Source organism: Desmodus rotundus, chromosome 5 (genome assembly GCF_022682495.2).
Source record: "Desmodus rotundus isolate HL8 chromosome 5, HLdesRot8A.1, whole genome shotgun sequence".
NCBI lineage: Eukaryota > Metazoa > Chordata > Mammalia > Chiroptera > Phyllostomidae > Desmodus > Desmodus rotundus.
In genome coordinates this window covers 57,567,808-57,590,659 of record NC_071391.1, presented here as the reverse complement: position 1 = coordinate 57,590,659, position 22,852 = coordinate 57,567,808, and the positions used below count along the sequence as shown (strand labels likewise).

General features: G+C 36.0%; 1 protein-coding gene across 19 annotated transcripts in view; it reads left to right on the top strand.

The window, feature by feature from the left end:
* Positions 1-22,852, top strand: part of PICALM (phosphatidylinositol binding clathrin assembly protein) — a 113,841-nt gene that overhangs the window by 30,984 nt on the left and 60,005 nt on the right. For all 19 annotated transcript variants that reach the window (XM_045182059.3, XM_053925737.2, XM_024572702.4 and 16 more), the window contains exons 2-4: positions 7,387-7,529; positions 11,699-11,774; positions 14,901-15,003. In XM_045182059.3, the coding sequence (XP_045037994.1) occupies positions 7,387-7,529; positions 11,699-11,774; positions 14,901-15,003 (322 nt within the window). The remainder of the gene's footprint in view (positions 1-7,386; positions 7,530-11,698; positions 11,775-14,900; positions 15,004-22,852) is intronic.

Below are 22,852 nucleotides of genomic sequence, written 5' to 3'. Positions count from 1 at the left end.
ATTTGATGAACCACTTAAAATGCCTTCCAAATTGATGGTATCTTCAATTTTCTAGGTGATTGAAGAAATCAGTCTTACGTTACCAGAATTGATTCTGAAGGCACTTGCAAAGAGTATCACTCAGAGTGACCCTTTTGAAAGAATTTGGCTACATGATTGTCGTGGCTATATTGTTGTAAAGAAAAAATTAGTATTATTTTTAGCCAACCTCCTCTATCAGAAAATCTGTTTGGGTATCAGCATAGTTTTGATATTGTTTAGTGACTGCCTGTGTAGATGGGAACTTGAGGCCTCTGCATTTTGTTAATGACGCATGCCACTGGCTGGATTGCCTGACTTTCTGTGGAAGTGAACCATAAGTACCCTAAATTTCTGAGGTCAGTAAACTCTGCCTGGGGAGGTCTATATAGGCTTGTGACCTGCACTAGGAATATGGCTCTAAGATTATTGAAACCACTAGTAACTGACCATTTCTGAATTTTTTGTACTTTGCTGAACATCTTTTCCTATATACAAAAACAGTTTTACATTTCATTACTTTTCTTATATTTTTATTTTAAATTAGTCAGAAATTTAAGACTTGTATCAAATTGGCTGAGTATTCAGTTTGTATATATGTTCCCAAGCACCCTTTTACAAAAATTTAATTTAGTTAATAAATCTGTCACTTAGTAGTGAACTCCTGTGACCTTACCTGTGGGCAGGTGCCTTCCATATGTTAATACAATTAACATACTTAATTTACCCCAGACATTGTTGAGGGGCAAATTAAATCGAAGTGACTTCCAGTCAAGATGGCGGCATAGGTAACCATGGCTCGTCTCCTCACACCATCACATCAAAATCACAACTAAAATACAGAACAACCATCACTTAGAACCATCATAAACTGAGTTGAATGGAAGTTTGACAACTAAGGAATGAAAAAAAACATACCCATCCATACTGGTAGAGTGGAGACATGGAACAGGTTGGTCTCATATCCACGTGTGGTGGATAAAACTTTGGGAGGGATATGTCAAAACTAAGGAGTCCCAACCCCACACCAGGCCCCCCAGCTTAGGGTTCCAGGGCCAGGAAGATAAGTTCCTATAGCTTCTGGCATTAAAAAGCAGTGGGGATTGAGTCAGTGGAAGAAACCACTGGACCAAGCATTTCCTCTTAAAGAACCCACACATGGACATAGACTCACTTCCTCTGAGCTTGAAAGGCACTGGAGTAGCAGCTTGAAAGGCACCAGTAGCATACAGGGAGGAACTGAAGTATCTGGCATTAAGGCAGGAGCTGGCGGACACTTTCTCTAAGACTGAAAGACAGGCAGAGGCCATTTTCCCTTTTGTGAACCCTCTCCCAACAGAGCCACAGAGCTGGCAGGCTGGTGCCATATCTGAGTCTCCATCAACCTCCCACCTTGGAAATCCCCTGAGACTCCAGCCCAGCCAGTTTATGGGCCCACCAAAACTGCTAACTGTGATTTTTCCATATGAATGGCTCGTCTTGGCTTACGCTTCACAACTTCCTAATTCCTGTCAAAGAAACCAACTTCAGTAAGCCCCTAGCCCCCATACTTCTTGCCAAGTGGCCTCAGGCCTAGCACTAGCAGCATCCAGCCCAGATTCATAGCTTGGCTTTGCCTGGGAATCTCCAAGTCCATCCAGCACAAGTAGCAGACATCTCAGATTGCTTTATAGGTGATGTAAGGTGGCCTTGGGCAGAACAGGTGGGGGCTGACCTTGGCGTGGACCATCCGTGAAACCCCAGAGCCTGCATACCCAGTGAATAGTTGCAGACCATGTTGGAACACCATAACATTTCCCATGCACTGCTGATCCTCCTTTGAGGGTGGAGGTTGGTGGTCAGTGGTCACAGCAAGTCCTTGTAGCTGACTGGCCTGGGTAAATCTCTCCCATTGACCTGCCAACAGTAATCAAGGCTCGACCTGAGGATGGTAATCAAGGCTTGACAAGAGGATGGTAAGCTGGTGCACGTCAAGTACCCAACTTAGGTGACAGGGGAGGCTGTGCCACTGAACTCTGTGGGATACCTACTACATTAAGCCATGCTCCCAAGACACGGAGTCACAGCAGCTCTGCCTAATACATAGAAGCAAACACAGGGAGGCTGCCAGAATGAGAAACAAAGAAACATGGCCTAAATGAAAGAAAGATCTGAAGTCCAGAAAAAGAACTAAACAAAATGGAGATAAGCAGTCTTGTCAGATGCAGAGTTCAAAACTCTGGTTATAAGGATGCTCAAGGAACTTAGGACCTCAACAGCATAAAAATGATCTAGTCAGAAATGAAGAATACACCAATGGAAGTAAAGAACAATTTACAGGGAAACAACAATAGAGTAAATAAAGCTGATAATCAAATCAGTGATTTGAAACATAAGCAAAAAACAACCGTCCAGAAGAAAAAGGAATCCAAAATGTAAGCAGCCTCTGGGACAACTTCAATCATTCCAACATTCTCATCATAGGGGTGCTAGAAGAAGAGAAAGAACAAGAAATTGGAAATCTAATGGAAAAAATAATGAAAGTAAAGCTCCCTAATTTGGTGAAGGAAATAGATGTACAAGTCCAGGAAGCACAAGAGAGTCCCAAACAAGATGGATTGAAAGAGGCCCACCCCAAGACACATCATAATTGAAATGTCAAAGGTTAAATGTGAAGAGAGAATCTTAAAAGCAACAAGAGAAAAACAGTTACCTACAGGGGAGTTCTCATAAGACTGTCAGCTGATTTCTCAAAAGAAACTTTGCAAGCTAGAAGGGATTGGCAAGAAATATTCAATGTCATGAAAAGCAGGAACCTCTATCCAAGATTGTTCTACCCATCAAAGATATCAGTTTGAATCAAACAGCTTTAGTCTTAACCTAAAGGAGTTCATCATTACCAAGGCATTATTATATGAAATGTTAAAGGGAATTATTTAAGAATAAGAAGATCAAAACTATGAACAATAAAAATGGCAATAAGTACATATTTGCCAACAATTGAATCTAAAAAACAAATTAAACAAATAAGAACCAAGACAGAATCATGGATAACTAGAGCATTTTGATGGTTGCCAGATGGCACGGGGGTGTGGAGAAATGGGTGAATAGGTGAGGTGATTAAGAAATACAAATAGGTAGTTATAGAATAGCCATGGGGATGTAAAGTACAGTATAGGAAATGGAGTAGCAGAAGAGCTTATATACATGACCCATGGACATGAACAATGGTGTGGGGATTGCTGAGGGAGTGGGTGGTGCTGGGTGGAGGGGAACAAAGGGGGAAAAATTCGGAAAAGTGTAATAGCAAATAATAAAATATAATTACAAAACCAAAGTATGAATATTTTGTATAGTAGGGATTGGTTCCTTGTGCAACCTCTGGAAAAATGCTCTTTATTTTCATGTTAGGCCTAGTTTTTCTTACCCTTAAATACTAGCAATCTTCATGAATTTTCATCTTTACCTAAATAAAGCAAATAACCTATACATCATGTCGTAATTTGTTTTGAGTGTGAGGTTTAGGAATTGTTAATAAAGTAATATTCAAGAAGGGGTTTCAGTTTTTATATTCTTAAGGTAAATAGCTAAAAGAAAGTGTAAGGTGTGTATCATCTTTGGAATCCTTTTGATTCCTAAAGAAATTTTAATGTCAAGTTTTTGCTTTTTAAGAAATGAAATCTCCTAGTTTGAGAATGGAAAAAGCAGTAGCTATGAAGATTCCTAGGATATGTTCAACTTTTCTTTGGAACAGTTTGCTTTTGGTTAGTCAGAGGTGGGGAAAACATTTCCTTCCTGAAATGTTGGAGCTCAGCTTGGAAGCATTTTCAAGTTACTACTATAGTAGAAACATTGTGCAGAAGAAAAATTACTGCATGGAGAAAATGACCTGCTTGAGTTAAAGTACTTTGGGGAAGTGTGTGCTGCAGAGTTTGTGTAACTATTCAGTTTATTCTTCTCTCAGTAATATTTGTATAACTTTGGTTTTGCATTTAGTCTGCTGTGGATTTATCATTTCATCATGAACTCTTACTTCATTTTCCCTATTTCTTGTGAAGTATTATATTTTAGATTCTGAAGTTATTCTTTAGTTTTTATGTGGCTATTTCTGAAACATTGTTTTCATAAGCATTACAATAAAAACCTTTATTTGTTAGATCTTCCTGAACTTGAAATTTGAAAATTTTCACATGTAATGGCCTCAGCTTTGTTTTTCAACCTTTTGGGAATAGCAGGTTGTGCAAACGGTTGTAATTGGTAGTTTAATCTATATAAAAATTGACATTTGGATACTTTTTAAAAAAGTTAGGACCATCTATATATGTACTAAAATGAATGTATTTATTCAAAAAGTAAGAGTGACTGTATGTGAGGCACTGTTCTAGGCCTTTGGGGATATAGCAGAGAGGAAAAACAGCCCTGCCCTCATGGCATTTATAGTTTAATCGGGAAGGGCAGGCTTTTAACAAATGCTTAAGGCTTTGTTATTTTTTGGTAAATATTCAGATCCATTCACCTGGTAAGATGGTATTTGAGCAAAGATCTATTGGAATAAAGCAAGGGGGCAAGAAGTATAGATATCTGAGAGAAGAGTATTCTAGGCAGAAGGAACAGCAAGTGCCAGGCACCTGAGGGAAGAGTACTTGGCTTCTGGGAAGAATTACACAGGAGATGTCAGTGTTACTGAAGTGAAGTGATGCTGGGGGAGAGCTGATCACAAAGGAAATATGAGAGATAGATTATACTCTAATACATAAAATAGTAGTTAAAACTGAAATTACATCTTTGGCTTCATTTAAAATCAGACTATCTGATTAATACTGCAGTTTACTTAGGTCTGTGATGAATAATATGGAAATTGCTAATAGAAATGTTAGCACACTCCTTTTAAGTTTTCTCCTTCTAGTAGAAGAGAATGATTTGGAAGTAAATAATGATAGTGTAGAGTAATTCTGTAGTGTAGAATTATGTGCCAGCTTTAACGCCTTGTGGAGGCCTTAGTGAAGGGGAAGACTTCACAGGGGGATGGCTTCATTCATTTTGAAGAATGAGCAATAATGGAAAAATTTGGGTATGAAACAGCAAGGTACAACAGAGAAAACTGTAAAGTGGGTTTGTGTTGGAAACTGAGGTTGAAGGAGGCTGTTGGCAAGGATGAAATGTATGCCATCCTTTAAGCAGTGGAGACATCATTGTGAGGTTAAGCAGTGATGACATTCAGTGTTGTGTTGTAGGTCACTCTATGACCAGTTTAGAGAGTATGTGGTGGTGTGGCGAGGGTGGGTCCCCAATCAGGTGTCATTAAAAGTGAAGAGGTCAGTCAGTCCAACATTTCTCAGCGGGGGCACTCTGGGTTGGGACAATTTTTAATTGTGGAGTTCTGATTGTACATTGCAGGACAGTCATCTTCATCCTTGATATTAAATACCATTGAAACCCCTCAGAGAGCATGATAATCTCCCTTCCCAATTTTTTATTGCTCCCAGAAGTGGTACCACTTCTTAAGAAATAAATGAGATTTGAACTCTGGCTTGGCAGTGATAGTGGGATGGAGAGGAAAAACTGGAATTGCTAGACATTTAGGAGACTTGTTTACTGATTGGCTTTAGGAAATGTATATAAACACAGAGGTAAGAGTACTTTTGGGGTAGTATTGTGACAAGAAATATTGTGACAGATAGTTTTGAAAACTAATAAAATAAGGTTATGAGGAGTAAAATGACTATTGGTGTGATAATGAGGAAGTTACATATTTAAGAACTGAGTAGCTTATCAAGACAGTTTTTGGAAGGATATAGAAAATTATAATTATAGAAAAAGAACTAGGAATATAACTTCTTATAATTAGGTTCAGAACTTGACCATGGTGCTTAAAGTTTTAAAGAATTCACAATGAGCAAGAAATAGGCCCTCAGTAGATTATATTTTGGGAGGCAAAGCTTAGTTTTGGAAATAAGGCAAGTACAATAAATATTTTCAGTGCCATAGGACAGGTATAAAAGTAAGATTCAGAGAAAGTAGAGATCAAATTCTGCTTTTTACTATCAGGAGCTGAACCATACACAGTAAGTGGAAAGTACTGTTTATTCTAGTTGCTGGTAGTCTGAATGAAAGCCTGTGCCATTCTTCTGTTCTGTGGACATTCTGTTTGACACTTGTGTTTTGTTCTTTAAGAATTGTTGGCCATGTTAACTGCTTATCTCAAATGTATTTGCTTCTCAAATGTTACTTTGTATAATAATTGGACCTATTAGAACAAACATTTTTGAAGATAAACAGATAATTGGTCATAGTTACATTGATGTTTCTTGCTAGCAGTCAAGGCCAAGTTAGGTCACTTGAATTCATAAATAATCATTATGCACTGAGGATTAAAAGTGGACAAAACTGCTAATGAGTCATGAATGACTTTGATATTTTTCCCTTTATGGTAGTTACAATTGAGATACTTACACATACTTTAAAAGTAAAACAATTCATTTCTTGGTCTTCCTTTCTATTAATTCTCTAAATTGGACCATATTTTGTATTTTCTTTTTTGTTGACTTTGCCAATAATAATGTCTTAAGCAGAGTGGAGGTCTGTTAATAGCTTTTTTTCAGTTTTAGTGCTAAAACAATTGTATATTCGACTTTTATAGAAATGTTTTCAGCTTGAAATATAAGATTGGAAGTTACATTGTTTTTAATTTTTTCAGAGTAACAATTGAGTAGAATTCCTGGATCATTTCTTACTAGGAAATTTATTGCAATAAGAAACTTAAGTCCATTTTTTCAGTTTTGTCAGTGTTAGTTGCTATCAACTGATATCTGAGATATAAGGCAGTAGAATAGAAGAGAGAAAAGAATGAGAATTATTTTATATAAACAAACTGAGATCCTACCCTCTGCGAGACCACATATCTGTTATCTTCCTCACAGTGCACGCACGGTATTCTAGGGAGGATATTAATAAATAAAGGTAGTTTGACCTTTAGCTTATTCATGCTTCCATGTGTATGATTTTTTATAATGTTTTTTTTAATGTAGAATTGAATAATACTAGTATTGTAACTCTGAAGGTTTATGAGTAGTAAGAGAATTGTGAAAGTTCCTTAAGGCCTTGAAACAGTTCCCTTTGAGATAAATAAAATACTTGAGGGTGAATTACTCTTTGAAGGAGTTTGATTTACCTTCTGGTGTTACTGATCATTTATGCGATCCTAATCTATACCCTGTTTACTTCTCAGGTAGATTATAGTGATTGGTGTCAGTCGTACTTCTGAGATCTTTAACAACTTTTCCAAACTACCTATTGTTGCTCCACTCTGTTAGATCCTTCTCCTATTAGAAAATCTGGTATTAACAATAAATAAAGCCAGAGAATAAATTATTTTTTCTTTTATTGCAGACTTAATTCAGTGCACAAATGAGATGAATGTGAATATCCCGCAGTTGGCAGACAGTTTATTTGAAAGAACTACTAACAGTAGTTGGGTGGTGGTCTTCAAATCTCTCATTACAACTCATCATTTGATGGTGTATGGAAATGAGGTAAGCAGAATTTTTGGTTAACGAGCACATTGGTGCATTGACTGATTATTAAGCTTGCTTCTTCCCCTGAAACTTAAGGAATGGCTTCAGCAACTGAATAATATAGATAAATAGGGCAAGATGTCTACAAAGAAATATAATTGTAGAACTTACAGTTTGGGAAAAGATGGCTTCTAAGCCAGAACACGGAAAGTGGGTCAGAGCATTGAGGGCTTCAATAATGAGATCAAGAAGGAAGGATCTGTGCCTGGAGATGAATTCTGTAAACAACACTAGTCTTCACAGGCCTTGAGTATAGACTGTATGTTTATTTATATCCAGTTGCTTTTTCACTATAGACCAATCAGATTTGTCTGATCTGATAAAGTTGTCTGTTGGGAGGCACTTTGCCTAATTGAGGAGTTTGATGGCCTTTTGGTAGAATGACTGATTTTGAAGAAAGCCTTTGTCAGCAGAGATGAGACATGAGTCTAAAGTTTTCTTTACCCAAACTCGGAACAAATAAGATGCACAAGCTTTTGCAGTTTAATGTTTGGAGAGAGTCATCTTTTGTTTAAGTGCCAGTGTAGCAGCTCATTTTTGAGGTCTTACCTTATATGACTTTCTCAGCCCAGTATACTTAACTTGTAAAATTGTGTTAAAAGGACAACTTAAAATTATGTTAAAAAAATAAATAAAATTGTGTTAAAAGAACATTTGAGTGGAACTAGACAAATCTACATTAGTATGTGCCTTAGAAAAATACAGCCCACGGGTTTCTGGGAGGTAGCTTTCATAGAAAAGGGGAGGGACATTAGTTACTGGCATTCACCTTTTGAGCATAATGACTTTCATACATCCATCACTTTATTCATTATTTTGAGCTTTTCAGTCATGAGACTCTTCTGTCATCTTTGATATATGCCAATAGAGCATCATTAAAGTTCAGAATTAAAAGGGGAATTTGTCTACAACTTTATCATTGCAACAGATCTTTTTGCACATTTTGGTGTTTTTGGTCCTTCTCCAAAAGTATTTTTATAGCTATATCTAGATAAAGTATTTAGTTTTTAAATATATTATAACATAAGCATCTCCTTGTCGTATGTTCTTTGTATTTATCATCTTTAATTATTATATAGTTGATAATGTACTGCATGATTTTTAAAAAAATGTATTTATTGCTTTGAGGGAGGTGGAAAGAGAAAAAGATACTGATTTGTTGTTCTACCTGTCTATGCATTCATTGGTTGATTCTTGTATATGCCCTGACCAGGGATTAAACCTGCAGCCTTGGTGCATTGGGACAATGTTCTAACCAACTGAGTTACCCAGCCAGGGCTTCATGATTTTCTTAACTCTTCCCCTTGCCAGAAATTTAGTTTTCTTATTATTCACTTTTACAGCACCACATTGAATAATTTTATTTGTAGTTTTTAATGAAAAATTATTTCCAGAAGTGTTACCTAAAACATGATTGCTGGTCAATAGCCATGACCATTTTTAGACATGTTGCCATATATGACTCAGTTGCTTTTTTTTAAAGATCTTATTTATTTATTCTAAGAGAAAAGGAAAGGGAGGGAGAGAAACATCAGTGTGAAGGAGAAACATTGATCAGTTGGCTCTCCCACACTCCCAACTGGGGACCTGGCCTGCAACCCAGGCATGTGCCCTGACTGGAATTGAACGAGTGACCTTTTGGTTTGCAGGCCAGCGTTCAGTCCACTGAGCCACACCAGCCAGGGCTCAGTTGCTTTCTAATTCATTATAACCAGTATACAGAATCAGTAGAAATGCTTGGCTATATTAATTTCAATGTCACTTGAAACATTTTGGTCTTAACTAGCATAATTACTTTTATCAGTAATGTGTTTACTTAAGATGTGATCATTTAGTCCTAAGAATATCAGGCTTATATGTATTTTTCACTTAAAAAAAAATGTACACTTGACTCCTGAACACATGGGCTTGTATTTCATGGGTCTACTTATATGTGGATTTTTTTCAATAAATACTGTAAAGGCATTTTCTCTTCCTTAAAAATTTTAGTAACATTTTCTTTCTCTAGCTTACTTTATTATAAGAGTACAATATGTAATACCTAGTAACAATCAACAGTAGGCTAATAGTAGTTAAGTTTTGGGTGAATCAAAAGTTATATGTGGGTTTTTGACTGCTCTGGATGTTGGTACCCCCAACCCCCACATTGTTCAAGGGTCAGCTGTAGTTTATTCTTCAAAAAGAAAAAGCCACAAATATAACCAACAGCAATGCCAGATAAACAGGCTGTAAATAAGGTGATAATATTAGAAGCAAAACTTTGATAAAGGATAAGAAGCACAAAGTTGATTGCCATTCTTTACAGTTGACTGAAGGGAGGAGAATTTCAATGTGGTTTTTAGATAAACTCATGTTTAGTTTCCCTTAAGCAGCTACAAGAAATGCAATGCTCTGCTTATTTTTTTGTGCTAGTGTTTTCACAATGGCAGTTATTAGTCTGTGAGAGCATGCATAGGTTCTTATGCTGTGGTGTTCGGAATACCGTGAACAGTGGTTCTCAAATAGGGAAGGGGAGCAGAGTGATTTCCCCATTCAGGTACATTTGTCCCAACTGGAGGGACTGCTACTAGCACCTAGTGGCTAGAGGGCAGGGATGCTTTTAAACATCTTATAATGCATAGGATAGACCCTCAAAACAAAGAATTATCAAAGCTTACAAAAATCAGAGTCTAATACTGCCATTTTGAATAGTTCGTTTTAGGGTAAGTGATGAAAGGTAAGTCTTTGATTTACAGATTGTTTTTCAAAATCCTGGTTGATTTGTTTAGGATGATCTCAGATCAACAAAACTAAATTGGGAGTGATGGTATGCATCCTAATTGATTGTAACCCTCTGCATACTTAAAAAAAAAAAAAAGGAAATCCTAAGAAGTAAAATTGAAAGGAATTTCTTTAGCTTCCTTTTATTAAGACTGTATGTAATGGGAAGTTAAGATAGTGTTCTATGGTAAGCACTTTGGGAGGAGCATTTTGAGAAGGTGAACTTTTAAACACGTTGACCCACCAATTCAATGCCAAGTATATATCAATGAGAAACTCTTATATGCTTGTATATGGACATCAAGTACAAAGATGTCAACTAAACATGGTTAATAATAGTGAAATTGGCAAGAACTTTATCCATAAAGAAATTAGTACATAATATTATAGTAGTTCATTGAAATACTAGAACATTTAAAATGAATGAGCCCTGGCCGGTGTGGCTTAGTGGATTGAGCACCGGTCTGAAGGGCTGCCAGTTTGATTCCCGGTTGGGGCACATGCCTGGGTTGTAGGCCAGGTCCCACGCTGGGGGAATGCAAGAAGCAACCGATTAATGTATCTCTTGCACATTCCTGTTCCTCTCCTTCTCTTTCCCTCCCCTTCTCTCTAAAAGTAAATAAGTAAAATGTTTAAAAAAAATTTAAAAATACCACAAATGTTTAAAAAAATAAAATGAATGAACTAGGTCTACATATATTAAGTGAATAATTCTTAGAGAAAAGTTATTACAAAGTGCACTAGAAAAGAAATGCAGTATGATATTTCTGTAAATTTAAAATAGAAAACAAAATTATGCACAGCTTATGGATATATATGTAGTAAAATTATAAAAACCCATGGGAATGATGTGTACCTACTCAGAAAAGTGATTACCTCTGAAGATGGTGAGAGGGAATGGAATTAAAAGTGTGTTCAGTAGTCTATAATGTTTTGATTCTGTGAGGAACTCTAAGTATTGTAATGTGTTTAATCTAGGCAGGGGGTAAGAGGATGTCTATAATATTGTTCTCTTGTACTCATACAATTATAAGTATTTTGTGTTTTTAAAAAGTCAAGATGCCACCTAACTATGATCAGCTGTAGTCCAAATATGCTGCAAAAAAGGGCAAAATTACTGAGTTTAATGTGCCCATTTTTATTTTGACTTAAATAGCTGTGGGTATTAGGCTTTAATAAATTCTTGTATGCTAATGAAAAATATGTGTTTTTAGGTTTGGTAATAGTTAATAGGAAGACTATGGATGAGAAATTTAAACTAGATAAGCTTAATGGAATATATTAACCACTTTTCTCCCTGATTCTCAAGTTAGAGTTTGATAGATGGCAGCATCTTAATTGACACAATTATTTTTTGTTTTTTTCAGCGTTTTATTCAGTATTTGGCTTCAAGAAACACGTTGTTTAACTTAAGCAATTTTTTGGATAAAAGTGGATTGCAAGGTAAAGACAACTTATTATAGAATATCAAGAGTGACCCCATGTGATGATTCCTGCAGAATTGAATTTTGTCTTTTAGAACATGTGCTGTAGAGGAACCTCGTATTTTAGTAATTGTGGGGGAGAAATAACTATTTTAGTGTGAAGGTTAAGATTGACTTAACTACTTGACAGCTAAAGCTCTTTGAGAAACAAAATAGGGTTGTGTTTTGAGAGCCTGGATTTTGGAACTAGATTGCCTAGGTTTGAATCCCATCTCTACCACCTACTAGCATGAACTTGAACAAGTTAAGTTACTTCACCTCTCTGCCTGCGCCTGTAAAATCAGGAATAATGATAGCACCTACTTTGTAAGTTTTTGCATGAGGCTTAACCTAGTTAATCGGTGTAAAGTGCTTAAAATAATTCTTGGGACACAAGAAACACTATGTAAGTATCTTCTTTCATTGTGATTGTTAATATTTTATGCTTTATTCCAAGGAATGTAGTTGGGAATATTTAGTAGAAAAGGTAAGCGGTGTTTTATTCAGTTGAATTGCTCATTGATACTCACACCTGTTATTTTATCTTATTTTACTTTTAATTTAATTAACTTGAAATTGCTGTAATTTGGTGTTGTAGCCCTCCATGCACAATTCTGTTTTAATGGGATCTGTTGTACAATATCTATCCCAGAACTTGGTCGTTAGCATTATAGAATGTCAACTCTAGGAAAGGCCTCAAGGGATATACTAGATGACTTGGGAATATCCAACAGTAAGGCTCAGTCTGGGAAATGTGTTTAGAGAAGGTGAGATTTTTGTGCTGGGTTTTAAAAAATGGACAGGGACATGAGTTGGCTTAAGCAAATGTACATAGATAAACACGGATGTGAAAGAACATGGGGTATTTGAGATTTATAGAGCAAATGAGTGTGAACAGGATGTATGGATGATGTATTGGAGAATATATAGTGGCAAATAGCCCTCAAGAAGCTATTTGGGACCACATTCAAGCAAGTAAGAATTTGATAAAATTGGGATTTTGTAATGCAGTGAGAAATCAGAGTTTTTTGAGTTGAGGGAGAAGGGGAGAGGAAATATGTATAATAAAGCAAGCATCACAGCTCAGTGCAGGTTGGACTGGAGTGAATACAATCTTGAAGACATTGACTGTTCTGGTCAGCGTTTCAGTCATTCAGTGGAGAGTTAATGAGAACCTGAATTGTGGCTCTTGTGGAGATAAAATCAGTAGAATTTAGTGGCTTAGTTGTGTTTGGGTTAGGGACTGTCCAGGACTGTCCAGTTTCAGTACTTGTTTCTGTTGGCAGATAGGAGTATTAATTAGCATGAATTGAATACCTATCTTTTAGAGATTTTGGAAGACCAGTAACCTAAACATAGGACCAGGTGTTACAAGATTGATTTTACTTTAATGAAGAATATAATGCTCTAAGTAGTTAAGGAAAAAAATTAAGCAAGAAATCTGTTTTTCAAATTAAAAAATCTTAAATAGAAGCTAGATATATACTACAGATAAAACTGGAGCTGCTTTGTTTTGGGGGACATGAAAGAAACTGCTGGCTCATCTTTTTATTTCTTCCTCTCCCCTTTGTTTATTTGAACTAAGAGTCTGGAAAATAATATGCAGACGACTACTCTAGAGGAGATTATATACATATGGCCAAGTGAGGTTGTTTTGTGCTTATTAGCCACTTTCTTAAATGCAAATTAAGCATTTCTGATGATAAAATTTTAATACTTTTATTCCTTTCATATGGAGAACAGTTTTTAGGCCTTTTATTTGAAGATCATATTCTAAAGAGATCATAAAAATAAGACTGAAATAGTAATTAAAAGCATGTAATTCATTGGTGTTTTAGAAAAGGAAATTTGACTGCTGATGTATTTTGTTGGGCAGAGTCATATTTTGTTAAATATGGACTAGGTGTTATACTAAGTGTATGTAAGTATACATAAGCTTCTTGTGTAGTGAGTGAGATAGATACTTTGTGTATATAATAGCTGTAAGCTGTATATGAAGTAAGAATAATGTGGGAGCTCAGAGTTTGAGGAAGGTTTCCCAGATTGAGCCTTGAAGGATGAGAGGTATTTCCCTCAGTAGAGAGGATAAGAGTCAATTAGAGGAACAGTGTCAACTAAAGAGCTGAGGAATATGAATGTGTAACACCTTATTGAATACACTAGTGGCTATGAGAAATGATGAGTGCAGTAATTTTTTTTTGTTCACTAATTTTTCTTCAAGTTGCACTTAATAAACGTTGTAGAAATATTTGCTGAATAAATGAAGTGGTGATTATGTTAAATCCAGTTGGTTCACGTTTTCTTTTTTTGATTGTTCTGTCTTTTTGAAGTAGCAGAGATCATTAAGTAAAGTTAAATTTTTTAAATGAAGATGAGCCAAAATAAAATGTACCTGTTTTTCAGTGAGGAGGAAAAATTTATAGACTTACTTGTGCGAGGCAATAGCTAAAATGCCATTGTTTTTCCTTTTATAACATTGATTAGATTTTATGTTGCTGAAATTTTCAAATCCCATGATTGTACTGAAACAACACCTTAGGGTGATTTAGGTATTCATTTAGAAAGTTTTATTGAAAACATAATTATTTTTTGTTATGCCTTAACTTACATATTGACATTTCTTTCATTGTACTATGCAGTTATTTTCTGTACTTTTAGTAAGGTTGGCGTACATGGTTATGGTTGTTCTAAATAATATACAAATAATAATTTCTTAGATATGAGAATTATAAAACTGCTTAATGATTTGAGGAGTAGGGTTGTGGTTCTATAGGATGTTAAATTTGAGTTATGAGGTTACCAAGTAGTGTAAGACAACATCTTTTTCTAATTCCTAATAAATAAAAGGTATGTATGATGATCAGAAGCTGAGCAGAATTACTATTTTAGTGAAATTCTAAGGCGGAAGGTTTTTCAAAGAGACATACAACATACCTGACTTAAAAATGTAAAGTCTTAGAGATTTTAATCCGATATTATTCATTAGTCATTTAATTTACACCACAGAATTGAGTATCAAGACATTATGGTCATTGGGTGAAATGAGTTGGTTTTCTAAGCAAATTGAAATTTTAATAATTTATGAAAACTTTTTTTTTTTTTACAGGATATGACATGTCTACATTTATTAGGCGGTATAGTAGATATCTAAATGAAAAAGCAGTTTCATACAGACAAGTTGCATTTGATTTCACAAAAGTGAAAAGAGGGTGAGTTAATTTTTATTTCTTTTTTCTTGACACCTAATGGATTTGCATATTTAAAAAATGTATACCATAAAAATTATTAGATTATGAATTTTATGGAATTTTGAGACCAGTTTAAAAAGATGGAACTTAAATTTGTCTTGAAGATACACATTGGATACTATTTACACTAGGATTTTTAAAATTTTGTAACAATTTTATTGAGATAGAGTCCACCCAACATAAAATTCACCCTTTTAACGTTTATAGTTCAGTGGGTTTTAGTATATTTACAAAGTTTTACAACATCACTACTATCAAATCCCAAAACATAACATTTAAAAAAAATAATTTTCTATTTTTCAGTTACATTTGACGTACAATTTTACATTAGTTTCAGGTGTACAACCCAGTGATTAGTCAAAGTAATCACCCTGATAAAACTAGTACACATCAGACACCATACATAGTTTATTCAGTATTATTGATTAAGGTCCCTGTGCTGTACTTTACATCGCCATGACTATTCTGTAACTACCAGTTTTGTACTTATAAATCCCTTCATCTTTTTCACCCATCCCCCCAACACCCCTCCCATCTGGCAGTCATTACAATGTTCTCTGTATCTATTTCTGTTTCGCTTACTCATTTATTTTGTTTTTTAGATTCCACATGTTAGTGAAATCATCTGGCATTTGTCTTTCTCTGACTTACTTCACTCAGCATAATACCCTCTAGGTATACCTATATTTCAGAAAGGCAAGATTTCATTCTTTTTGCAGGGGTGGTGCAAGTTATTCCCCCATATACATGCACCACTTCTTTATCCATTAATCTATTGATGGACACTTAATTTACTTCCATATTTTGGCTACTGTGAATAATGCTTCAGTGAACACATGGATGCATATGTCTTAGATTTAGAGTTCGGGGTTTCTTCAGAAAAATACCCAGAAATGGAATTCCTGAGTCCTCCTTGTCTCTTGTTAACAGCCCTTATTTTAAAGTCTGTTTTGTCTGATACAAGAATTGCTACTCCAGCTTTTTTGTTTCTTTATTTCTATTTTTATGAAATATCGTTTCCATCCCTTGACTTTTAGTCTGTATGTCTTTCTGTCTTAAGTGAATCTCTTGTAGACATCATATAAAGGTCTTGTTTTCTTATCCATTCAGTCACCCTATGTCTTTTGATTGGAGCATTTAATCTGTTTGCATTTAAAGTAATTGTAGCCCTGGCTGGTGTGGCTTGGTTGGAGCATTATCCCATAGACCTAAAGGTCACTGGTTTGATTCCTGGTCAGGGACATACATGGGTTGCAAGTTTGATTACCCCTCCACCCAGCATTGGTGCACATACGAGAGGGTAACTAGTTGATGTTTCTCTCTCACAATGACGTTTCACTCACATTTTCTCTCTCTACCTTCCTTTCTCCCTGAGAGCAATGAAAAGAATGTTCTCGGGTGAGGATAAAAAAAAGTAATTGTCAATAGGCATGTATTTATTGCCATTTTGTTATTTATATTTTTGATCTTTTTCATCTTAAAGAAGTCCCTTTAACATTTCTTGTAATCCTGGTTTGGTGGTGATGAACTCCTTTAGCTTTTTCTTGTCTGGGAAGCTGTTTATCTGACCTTTGATTCTAAATGGTAGTCATGCTGGATAGAGTAATCTTGGTTGTAGGCCCTTGCTTTTCATCACTGAGTATTTCATGCCAATCCCTCTGGCCTACACAGTTTCTGTTTTGAAATCAACTGACGGTCTTATGGGAACTCCTTTATAGGTAACTGTCTCCTTTTCTCTCGTTGCTTTTAAGATTCTCTCTTTATCATTGATTTATGGCATTTTAAATATATGTGTCTTGGTGTGGGCTCTCTAGGTTCATCTTGTTTGAGATTGTCTGAGCTTCCTGGACTTGTGTGTCTTTTTTCTTTACCAGGCTAGGGAAGTCTGCTGTCATTATTTCATCATACAGAGTCTCAATCCCTTGCCTTTTCTCTTCTCTTTTTGGTACCCCTGTGATGCAACTGTTGTTACATTTGTTATTGTCCTAGAGGTCCTTAAGACTCCTTTAAAATTCCCTCCCCCCCCCCCCCCCCGCTCTGATTGGGTGTTTTCTGCTACCTTTTCTTCTAAATCACTCATTTGATCCTGTTCTTCATGTAATCTTGTGTTGCTTCCTTCTAGTGTATTTTTCATTTCAGTTACTATATTCATTTTTGACTGGTTCTATTTTATGTTTTCTATGTTGTTTTTTATGCTCTTGAAGTTCCACTAAATTCCTTGAGCGTCTTTATAACAATTGTTTTGAACTTGGTATCTGGTAGTTTGCTTGCCTCCATTTCATTTTGTTTTTCTGGGGATTTCTCCTGTTCTTTTATTTGGGACGTGTTTCTTTGTCTCCCCTTTTTGTCTGCCTCTGTGTGTTTGTTTCTGTGTATTAGGTAGAGCTACTATGTCTTATGTAGTAAGTGTCCTTTGGGCCTAGTGGCACAGCCCTCCCAGGTCATCTGAGCCAGGCATTTCAGGTGTGCTCTCATGTGGGCTGTGTGCTCTCTCCTATTGTAGTTGAGCCTTGATTGCTATTGGCATCTCAGTGGGTGGGGTTGACCCCCAGGTCAATCATCCAGGAGGACTGGTCGGGAATACAGCAGGGGAGTTGCTGTTTAAGGGCTGACCCCACAGAGCAGAACTTGCTTCAGCAGGTCTCTGGTGCCCACTCAGTCTTCCCTTTGAATGTGTCGTTCGTGGAGGTGGGTGGATGGTGCTCTGGTGTGGTCTTAAGCTGACCGCTGGCTAGAGTTATGGGGTACACTGAGACTAGGGTGCTGCTTGTTCGGGGTTTATGAACCTTTGAGAGAATTTAGGAAAGTCCTCAGCATGAGCCAAGACAGACAGACCATGTGTATGGAAAAGCCACTGGACGTAGTTCAGGTGGGCCTGAGAGTTGGGTGGGGCAGGGTCTCTGGCAATCAGCAAGGCAGGTAGAACAGGATTAGTCAGGTTGATGGAGACTCAGATATGGTACTGCCTGTGCCTGCAGGGGGCGGGCTCAGGAAACGAACAATGGCTTCTGCTAACACTCCCGTCTGGGAAAGACAGCTGCCCCTTCAGCCCTCGCCCCAAAGCAACACAGTTCACTTCTTTCCCTGTATGTCCCTGGCATCTTTTAAGTTGCTTGCCTGGGGCTGGAACTCAGTGAGTAAATTTGAGTAGGTTGTTTGTGGGCCAGTTAAGGGCCGTCTAAGTGGGACTCCAGAAGCCCTCCATCTCACTTAGCTGCCGTCCCTCTGGTTTTCACAGCTGGAAGTTACTGGGATTTTTCTTCCCCTCTGGAACCCTGGCCTGAGGAGCCTGGTCAGGGGCTGGGTCTTCTTGCTCCTGGGAGACTTCTGCAGCTGAGATAAACCTTATTTTTAACTGCTTCTTTGGTGTGGGAACTACAAGTCTACTTTGTGTCTCTGGATTTACCTATTCAGACATTTCATGTTTTGTGTCTGTCTTCTTTCACTTAATATAATGTATTCAAGTTGTAGTATCTTAGTTGTAGCATAGATCAGTACCTTGTTTCTTTTTATGGTTTAGTAATATTCTGTTGTATGGATTATACTACATTTTGTTAATTCATCAGCTGGTAGACATTTGAATGGTTTCTACTTTTTGGCTATTAGGAATAATGCTGCTATGAGCATTGGTGAAAAAAGTTTTTATGTGAATTCTTTTCAGTTCTCCTGTGTATGTACCTAGGAGTAGAATTGCTGGGTTATATAGCAACTTTTATGTTTAGCTTCTTGAGGAACTGCCAAACTTTTAAAAACAGTTGAACTGTTTTACGTGCCCACCAGCAATGTATGTGAGTTTGATTTCTACACATTCTTGTCAATACTTGTTATTTTCTGTTTTCTTTTTTTATTATTGCCACCCTAGTGGGTGTAAAGTAGTATATCATTATGATTTTTTTCATTTGCATTTCCCTGATGGCTAATGTTAAGTGTCTTTTTATACCCTTATTGGCCATTTGTATATCTTCTTTGAAAAAATTTCTGTTCGAATCATTTGCTTGTATTTTAATTAGGTTATTTGTCTATTTATTGTTGAGTTACAATAATTTTTTAATATAGTCTGAACATCAGTGCTTTATTATATATTGATTTGCAAATATTTTCTCTCCTCCTGTGGCTTATCTTTTCTACTTTTCTCGGTGGTATCTTTTGATTGGTTCACAGTCTGGCACTCAGTCCACTGAGCCACACCAGCCAGGGCTTCTTGATGGTATCTTTTGAAAAACAAAGTTTTTTAATTTTAATGGAGTCCAGTTTATCTACTTTCTTTGATTGTACTTTTTGGCATCATGTCTAAAGAAACATTGGTTATTCCACGGTCACATAGATTTACCTCTACTTTATTTTTTCTTAAGTATATTGTAGTTTTAGCTCTTACATTTAGGCCATGATCCATTTTGAATTAATTTTTGTATATGTTGTGGGGTATGGCTTCCAATTCATTCTTTTATATGTGGATAATCCGGTTGTCCTAGCACCATTTGTTGAAAAGACGGTTTTTTCCCAATTGAAGGGTCTTAGCACCTTAGTTGAAAATAAATTGGTCATAAATATAAAGGTTTACTTTTGGACTTTGAATTCTATTTTGTTGATCTATGTCTATTCTCATGCCAGTTCCACACTCTCTTCATTACTGTTGCTTTGTAATAAGTTTTGAAATTGAGAAGTGTGAGTTTTCCAGCTCTGTTCTTATTTTTCAGTGTTGTTATAGCTATTCCGGGTCCTTTCATTTATTTACATATGAATTTTAAGGTGAGCTTATCAATTTCTGCAGAAAAGGCAACTGGGATTTTGATAGGGATTGCATTGAATCTGTAGAGCAGTTTGGGGAGTATTGCAATCTTAACACATTATTTCTAATCCATGAACATTGGATGTTTTTCTGTTTTTCTTTTATTTTCTTTCACTGCTGTTTTGTATTTAAGGTTCTTTTTAATCTTGGATGCAGAAGATTAATTTATTTTTTGCTATGCCCTAAATAATAGTTTTCTTGGCCCATGAACTAATCACATGAGTGATACGATCAGTGCTTCTATACCTGATAGCGCTTATTAGGATATATGATGAGACCTCGGGAAAAAGCCACTGAAGACGTTCTTAGGGGGCATTGAAGACCCTTGTAGCTATAAAGGCCTACCCTAAGGGGAATCTGGCTTCTGCAGAAATATTCTGGTGAATGCCTTTTTAAGTTTCCCTGCTGCTCAAAGATCTCAAAGGTCTAAGCAATTTATATGGTTCTTTAAATCGTTCTCTTAAAATGTTAAATTACCTTACGAGGCTAAAATTTAAAATTCAGTATAAATATAGACATAGCCTCTTAGTTATTCAGGAATTTTAAAGTTGAACTTATCTGTTCACTATTCTAAATTAGTCAAGAAGTGATTAGCTGGGAATTTAACCAAAATTAAAATCCACAGATTTTGTTTTATAATTAAGGTAATTTCTAAAAAAGTAAAGCCCTGGTTGTTGTGGCTCAGTGGATTGAACAACGAACGGCCTGTGAACCAAAAGGTCACCGATTGGATTCCCAGTCAGGGCACATGCCTGGGTTGCTGGCCAGGTCCCCAGGAGGGGATGAGCGAGAGGCAACCACACACTGATGTTTCTCTTTCTGTCTTCTTCCTTCTCTTCTCCTCTCTCTAAAAATAATAAATAAAATGTTAAAAAAAAATAGGGCACATGCTTTGAAAAAAAATAGTATAGTAGAGGAGTTCATCATAGTAGAGAAGTCTGATTCTTAATCCCAATATCATGTTTAATAAACCATTTTATATTAATGCTTCACTGTTAAGTATGTTTAGTAAACATGATCTTCAGGATATGCTGTAGATTTCAGATTAGTACTTTACAAATAGTAACTTTTTTCCCCCCTAATCTGAAGGGGTCAGTCTTGAGATTGAGGACAGTTGCTGCATTTCTGTATTTAATAGAGCAAACTTTTATTATTTGTATGAGAACAGCCCTTGGTCATGCACAATGTAATTAGTATTGATTTGAAAGAAAATACTCTTATTTAATGCTATGGAAAAGAAAAGTGAATCAACAGGAGCCATAACTGAGTGGAAGTTACCAAGAAGAAACACAGAATTGACATACAAACACAGATATGTATACCTACACACACACCCCAAATGTATAAATAAGAAAGAAAAAATATAGGACATAGGGTACAAGTTGAGGGCATGACAGCAGTTAAAATTTATTATATCATGGCAAAAATCCTCAGTAGACATTTTCAGCTGTGGAAAGGACTTACGGAGCAAATACTAAAGTATTATTTATTAGGGTAATAATTTTATATTGAATTTATTGGGGGTGACATTGATTAATAAAATCATATAGATTTCAGGTATACAATTCTATAATTTATCATTTGTATATTGTATTGTGTGTTCACTACCCAAAGACAAATCTCCCTCTGTTATCATTTATATTCCATTTACCCTCTTCTTCTTCTCCCCAGCCCCCTTTCTCTCTGGTAGTATAGTTAGTTTTTATGTCTACAAAAATAATAAACTTTTAAAAAATTTAGGCAACGTGAAGCAGTCTAACTGGTTAGGAAATGTTAACATTTCAGTGTATCTAATCTCTTTTCTTTCTGTAAATAGAAATTAGTGTGTATGAAAGCAATAGAAGCTTACATATATTATAATTTATTTATTGTTATATAGGGAATTATAATATTTAGACATTATTTGAGGACTACTTTTCTCTCCTACTATGTAATTTAGATGTTTTCAACATCCGTGCCCTTGTATCTATCTCATTCTTTTGAATGGCTCTAGAATTATGTTCTAGAGGTACATGTGGTTTATTCTTGTTTTTTATCTTATAAAAGCAATACATTGGCTATCCTTTTGCAGTGGTTGCATTCTTAAGTGAAGTTTTCTGTAGAGTAACTTCTTAGCATTGATAGGTGAAAGGATATATATACATTTAACATTTAAATGGAAAACACCGAATTGCTTTTTATAAAAGTTGCCAGATTATTGATTTAGATAAAGGTAAAAATGTCTTTCACTGCATTTCTTCCATCCTCATGAAAATGTATCTCATTAGGTGTTTATTTTATATCAGTTGGTTGAATAATTCATTAAATGGTGATAATTCAGCATCTTTTTAAAAATGCCACTTGTGCTCTGTTAATGGCCCTTCAGTGTTGTTTGCCCAGTTCTCTATGGGTTTTAATTCTTTTCTGTTGTGTTGGATAGCGTTAAGAGTGCACAGGCTGTTTAGTTGGATGAACCTGGGTTTGAATTTTAGCTTTATTCCAGTTAGATGAGGGACTTTAGGAAGGTATTTCAGGCAGCTTGCTGAGTTTTTAAAAATAACTGTATTTTGAAGTAATTTCACTTTTAGAAATGCTACAAGAATAATATAGATAACTCCTATACCTTTTACTCAGATTGACCAGTTGTTTTTTTTAAATCCTCACCCGAGGATATATTCATTGATAGAGAGAGAGAGAGACATCCATCAGTTAGTTGCCTCCCGTATGCACCCTCACTGGGGATTGAACCTGAAAACATTTGATGTGTGGGATGATGCTCCAACCAGCTGAGCCACCTGCTAGGGCCAGATTCACCAGTTTTTCACATTTTGTCACATTTGCTTAATATTCTGTGTGTGTGTGTGTACTTTTTTCCTGAAGCATTTGAGGAGGGATTACGTACCTCAGGCTTTCTTATAATTAATATCCCTAATACTTTCATGCATATTTCATAATAACTAGGCTCTTTTGTTACATACCTATCAGTTTGCTAACTTTTCTTCACATTGTGGCCCACAAACTGACACTGTTTGTGTAGGACAG